The sequence below is a fragment of the Helianthus annuus genome, chromosome 9, assembly GCF_002127325.2.
Source record: "Helianthus annuus cultivar XRQ/B chromosome 9, HanXRQr2.0-SUNRISE, whole genome shotgun sequence".
Lineage (NCBI taxonomy): Eukaryota > Viridiplantae > Streptophyta > Magnoliopsida > Asterales > Asteraceae > Helianthus > Helianthus annuus.
Window position 1 is genome coordinate 77,173,715 of NC_035441.2, and position 5,565 is coordinate 77,179,279.

The window sequence follows — 5,565 nt, forward strand, 5'->3', positions numbered from 1 at the left end:
AACCAAGGTGAGTTCACACAGCCAAGGCATGGGGTTCCCAGGGTGGGAATGGGTTTGGATGATTTACTTGTACTTACCTAGCTAATGGAATTTAATGATATGGTCCTCGGGTGAGGAAGGTTATTGATAAGATACTACTAGACTAGTGATACTAATAGAACTGATCTTCGCATACACGCCGGGGTTGGCTGCGATAATATGACTAATCTTCGCACACATGCCTGGGATGGCTGCGAACCATACACTAAATCTTCGCACACATGCCGGGTGGCTGCGATACAAATATACCTAGTCTATAATACTTGGGAAAATTTTCCCTAACCTTCGCACACATGTCTTGGAGACCGCGATGCAAACTAATACGATATAGGAGTTAACGAACGAACATAAAGCTTATTCTACCATTACAATTACTGAACTATTAACTGTGAACTCGCTCAACTAGTTGTTGACTCTCTGCTGCATGCCTTGCAGGAACTTAGGTACTATGGAGCTTGCACAGGGAGGAGCAGGTCGTTGTGGAGCATGGATCGTGGATACTATGTTAAACTTTATAACACTTGAACTTATTACATACATTGGGTTTTCATATTATGCTTCCGCTACTTAAACTACGTTTGGTTTGAACATCAATTGTATTGAGTTGGATTTCTATGAACTACTTTAATTATTATATGCTATGTTCAATATGATTGGTGGCTTGATCCTGGTCATGTCATGCCTCCAAGCGGTGGTACTCCACGGGTGGATTTTGGGGGTGTGACAGATTGGTATCAGAGCCATTGGTTATAGAGAACTTGGTTTTAATATGGGAAAAACGTTTTTATTAAAACCAGACTATAATAAGAACAGTGCTCTCAACGATTCACAACGACGCTTCGCTCCACGTGCAAGACTCAACATCCTAGGTAATAAGGTTTATGTTTATTGCCTGCTTGGTAGAACTACATAGAACTTTGCTCGTAGTATGCTCAGATTAAAAAAGGTTGTAAGTGTAAAACCCTAATGCTCTCTCTCTAGCCTGGCGATTTTCTTGATCATCATGAACCCTATGATTTCAGTCGTAATTCTCTGTATAACAGTCTGTGATTAGAGATTAGGCCATTAATCTCTATAACGAACTAGTTAGCAGGTTTGACCGATTTTGATCTAGGGTTTTTTTCGTTTTCCAGCTTTCAATCGCCGCCGTATTCTTGTGTTAGTTCAACGTGGTGTATAGTTCTTCTTGGTTTATCGATCATTCAGGATCTTGAATAACCAGTGGTACTATATGTTGCGAAGGGCTGCATGAAGTAGGGTTTGCTAGAATTAGGGTTTTGCTATTTTCGTTTGTCGTCTCTAGTGGTGCATGGTCTTCTGAGTTTCATTTGTTTTGAGAGAGAAGGTTTTCGTTTCTTGAATGGATGCTCGTAAGAGATCCGATGTCCAACCTGATCGTGGTAAACCGCCGTTGGCAGCAAAGAATGGTGGTACTAGGGGACTGAATGATGGTAATCTGAAAACTGCTCGTAGAGGTATGTTTAAGCCGAATGCTGGATCAAAGCCGATTAATGTTATAGATGAACTTGAGAAGATTTCTGTTCCGGTTCCTGTTGACGTCAACGTCACGGAATCTTCACCGGACATGGAAGGTTTATATGATAGCTTGCATGAGGGAGTCACGGGCAATCAGGTTTTGCATGATGGTGGGAGCAACCCGGAAACTTATCCGAGTACACAACCAAATGTGGGTATATCAGAGTTGAAACTGGATAGTATTAATTTGGAGAAGCCATTGTCTTATGCTGAATCAGTTCTTAGGCAGGAGAAAAAGGTTAATTTTCGTGCACTTACTAGTTCATCTCAATACGAGGGCTGTGATGTTGTGCTCCCAAAGGAATCTGTTCGAGTGGTCCAAGAGAAGATGTCAAACACGCTCTATGGGTATTTTCTGGGTGACCGAGTAGCTTACCCGGTCGTTGATTATTATGTCAAGAACAATTGGAAACGGTTTGGTCTACAGAAAACAATGATGAACGCAAACGGATTTTTCTTTTTTAAGTTTACGGATCCAAAAGGTATGCGGGATGCTCTTGCTTCGTGTCCTTGGATTATTCGGTCTCAACCTTTGTTCCTTCATGAATGGACGCCTACTATCAAACTTGAGAAACAGGAGGTAAAGAAAATCCAAGTCTGGGCGAAAATACATGAAGTTCCCATTGCTGCTTATACGGAGGATGGTCTAAGCATGATTGCTACAGCCATTGGCGAACCCAAACTTCTTGATTCTTACACGTCTTCAATGTGCATGGAGTTGTGGGGGAGAAGTAGCTATGCTAGAGCTTTGATAGAGATATCCGCGGATAAGGAGTTTAAGGAGGAAATCACTTTGGCGATCCCTGAGATGGAAGGTGATAGTTTTATTAAGGAAACCATGTATGTGGAATACGAATGGAGCCCGCTTAGATGTTCGTCTTGCTGTGTTTTTGGACATGATAATCAATCGTGTCCAAAGATGCCAAAGAAAAGGATCGATATTGGTAAACAAGACCGTTTGGTTAATAATCAAGGAAGTCGGAAAGGGAAAGAGATTCCAAGAGTCGATGAGGAGGGGTATATGGATGTGCCGATTAAGAAAACTGCAAAGAGAGGAGGTATTCAGGTAAACAAGCAAAAGCCAAAATTTGAATATAGACCCATCAATACAAAACGTAAAGATGAGTCTAAAGGGCAGCCGAAGACTACCAGTTTTCTTTCTTCTAATCCGTTTGACGTTCTAAACGGAACCAATGTTGAAGTCGGTCAAAGTAGTAAAGGGGGTAGTGGTCAACAAGAGGACTCTGATGATGAAGAGGTGATTGAAGTTTACAATGAGACGGACGATTTTCTAATGGAAGGGACTCAAAATGTTAAAGGGGCAAGCACTCCTTCACCCGGGGTTTCCAATGGTTAGTCTTGTTGCATGGAACATAAGGGGGTTGAACCGCCCGCTTAAACAAAAAGAGGTTCGGCAAATTCTAAAGGATAGTAAGCTTTCTTTTTGTGCTATTTTAGAATCTCACGTTGATGTTGGCAATCTTGCGAAAGTTTGTAATTCAGTTTTCCGTCAATGGTCTTGGACTTCGAATGGAAATTGTTGTGATAAAGGGACAAGAATTATTGTTGGGTGGAGCTTGGATATTTTTGATGTTTTTGTGATGGCTCAAACCGATCAAGTTATGCACCTTCAGCTTGTCTTTAAGATTGATAAAAAGGTCTTATTCTGTTCGGTTGTGTACGCAGCGAATTATTACGTTAAACGAAGAGAGCTATGGCATCAATTATCGCTTCATAAGGCTCTAGTAGGTGATAAGGCTTGGATAATCATGGGTGATTTTAATGCGGCTCTTAATTTAGAAGATCATTCTATGGGGTCGTCTTCCATCTCGATTGACATGAGAGAATTTCAAGACTGTGTTTTGGATATTGAGGTGTTCGACACTAATAGATCGGGTTGTCATTTTACGTGGACTCAGAAACCAAAGGATGGTGTTGGTGTGCTAAAGAAACTTGATAGAGTGATGGGTAATAATTCGTTTGTGTCTGAATTTCCTAACTCGGTAGCTTTGTTTCATCCTTATAGAATTTCAGATCATTGCCCGTGTTTGTTAAATATTCCTACTCCCGGGAAGCCGAAGCCTAGATCGTTTAAATTTACCAATTTCTTGGTTTTTAAACCGGGCTTCCAGGAGCGTGTTAAGAGGATTTGGGATACCCATGTTGAGGGGGTTCTTCAATTTCAAGTGGCGAAGAAACTTAGGCTGTTAAAATCGCCTCTTCGGGAGCTTCTTTTCCAACAAGGGAATTTACACAAGAAAGTTGAAACTCTTCGTCGGGATTTGGATTCGATTCAGCGACAGATTGATTCTAACCCGATGAATGCGGATCTTCGAAAACAGGAAGCGAAGGTTAACGATGATTTTCAGACTGCCTGTTTAGATGAGGAAAGGTTCTTGAAGCAGAAATCAAAGGTAGAATGGTTATGTGCCGGTGACGCGAATACAAAGTTTTTCCATGCCTCTCTGAAAACTAGAAACCACATAACCCGTATTGAGGCTATTTCTAACTCTCAAGGAGTTGTTTTTCACGGTGAAGAGGTACCAAAAATTTTTGTCCATCATTATGAAAATTTTCTTGGGCTAGAAGATAACATTACATTGCAGCCGACGCATGATCTTTTTGATAAAAAGATTTGTCATGAAGATGCTACTCACATGGTTCGCACGGTTAATAGTGAAGAGGTAAAGTTGGCAATGTTTTCCATAGGTAACGACAAAGCGCCGGGCCCGGATGGATATACGGCTGCATTTTATAAACATGCTTGGCAGATTATTGGCCCGGATGTGTCGAAGGCTGTCATAGATTTTTTCGGCTCTGGAAAGCTTCTTAGGGAGCTTAACAACACGCTAATTGTTCTTATTCCAAAGAAGCCTACTCCATCGTCTATCACAGATTACCGGCCGATTGCTTGCTGTAATGTCCTCTACAAGTGCATTAGTAAAATCATAGCGGATCGTATTAAGAATTATCTCAATCAGGTTGTTAGTATTAACCAATCCGCTTTCGTCCCGGGAAGGAGAATTTCAGATAATATCTTGCTGACACAGGAGTTGATGCATAATTATCATAGGAGTAGTGGTCCTCCTTGATGTGCGTTTAAAGTTGACATCCAGAAAGCGTATGATACGGTTGACTGGAAATTTCTTAGGCAAGTTCTTATTGGGTTTGGTTTTCATCCAAAAATGATTCAGTGGATTATGCTATGTGTTTCCACTCCCACCTACTCGATTTGTGTTAATGGGGAAACCCATGGCTATTTCAAGGGGAAACGTGGCTTACGACAGGGTGATCCGTTATCCCCTTATCTATTCACACTTGTTATGGAAATTTTAACATGTATCTTGCACCGGATGTCTCAGTTGGATTCGTCGTTTAGATTCCATAATAAGTGTGAAAAGCAAAAGATTATAAATCTATGTTTTGCAGATGATTTATTCTTATTTGCTCGTGGTGATGTTCGGTCGGCTCAGTGTATTATGGATTCCCTCTCTCGGTTCTCTAGCATGTCAGGTTTGGTCCCTAGCATCCAGAAAAGTACGGCTTACTTTTGTAATGTCTCCTCTCATATCAAAGATGCGATTTTGGGTATCTTGCCGTTTGAGGAGGGTATGTTACCTGTCAAGTATTTAGGGGTTCCCCTTATTTCATCGAGGCTTCGAGTGAAGGATTGCAGTGTGCTTCTTGAAAGGTTGGATCAAAGGATAAAGAACTGGAAAAACAAGTTGTTATCTTTTGCGGGCAGGTTACAGTTAATTCTCTCGGTCTTATCGTCTATGCATGTTTACTGGGCTTCGGCTTTTATTCTTCCTGTTCGGGTTGTTAATGAGTTAGAGGCGAAATTGAGGAATTTCTTATGGGGCCAGGAGGGATCTTTTCACAGAGGTAAAGCGAAAGTCTCATGGAAAGCTGTTTGTGTGCCTAAATATGAAGGGGGTCTTGGGATTCGTCGGGTCGGGGATGTTAATAAGGCCCTCATGGTATCGCATA

General features: G+C 41.4%; 1 protein-coding gene across 1 annotated transcript; it reads left to right on the plus strand.

The window, feature by feature from the left end:
• Nucleotides 1-1,399: 1,399 nt before the first annotated feature.
• Nucleotides 1,400-4,667, plus strand: LOC110943112. The gene is made up of 2 exons (XM_022184868.1): nt 1,400-2,927; nt 3,034-4,667. The coding sequence occupies exons 1-2, from the start codon at nt 1,400-1,402 to the stop codon at nt 4,665-4,667; spliced, it is 3,162 nt and encodes a 1,053-aa protein (XP_022040560.1).
• The last annotated feature ends 898 nt before the right edge of the window (nt 4,668-5,565 follow it).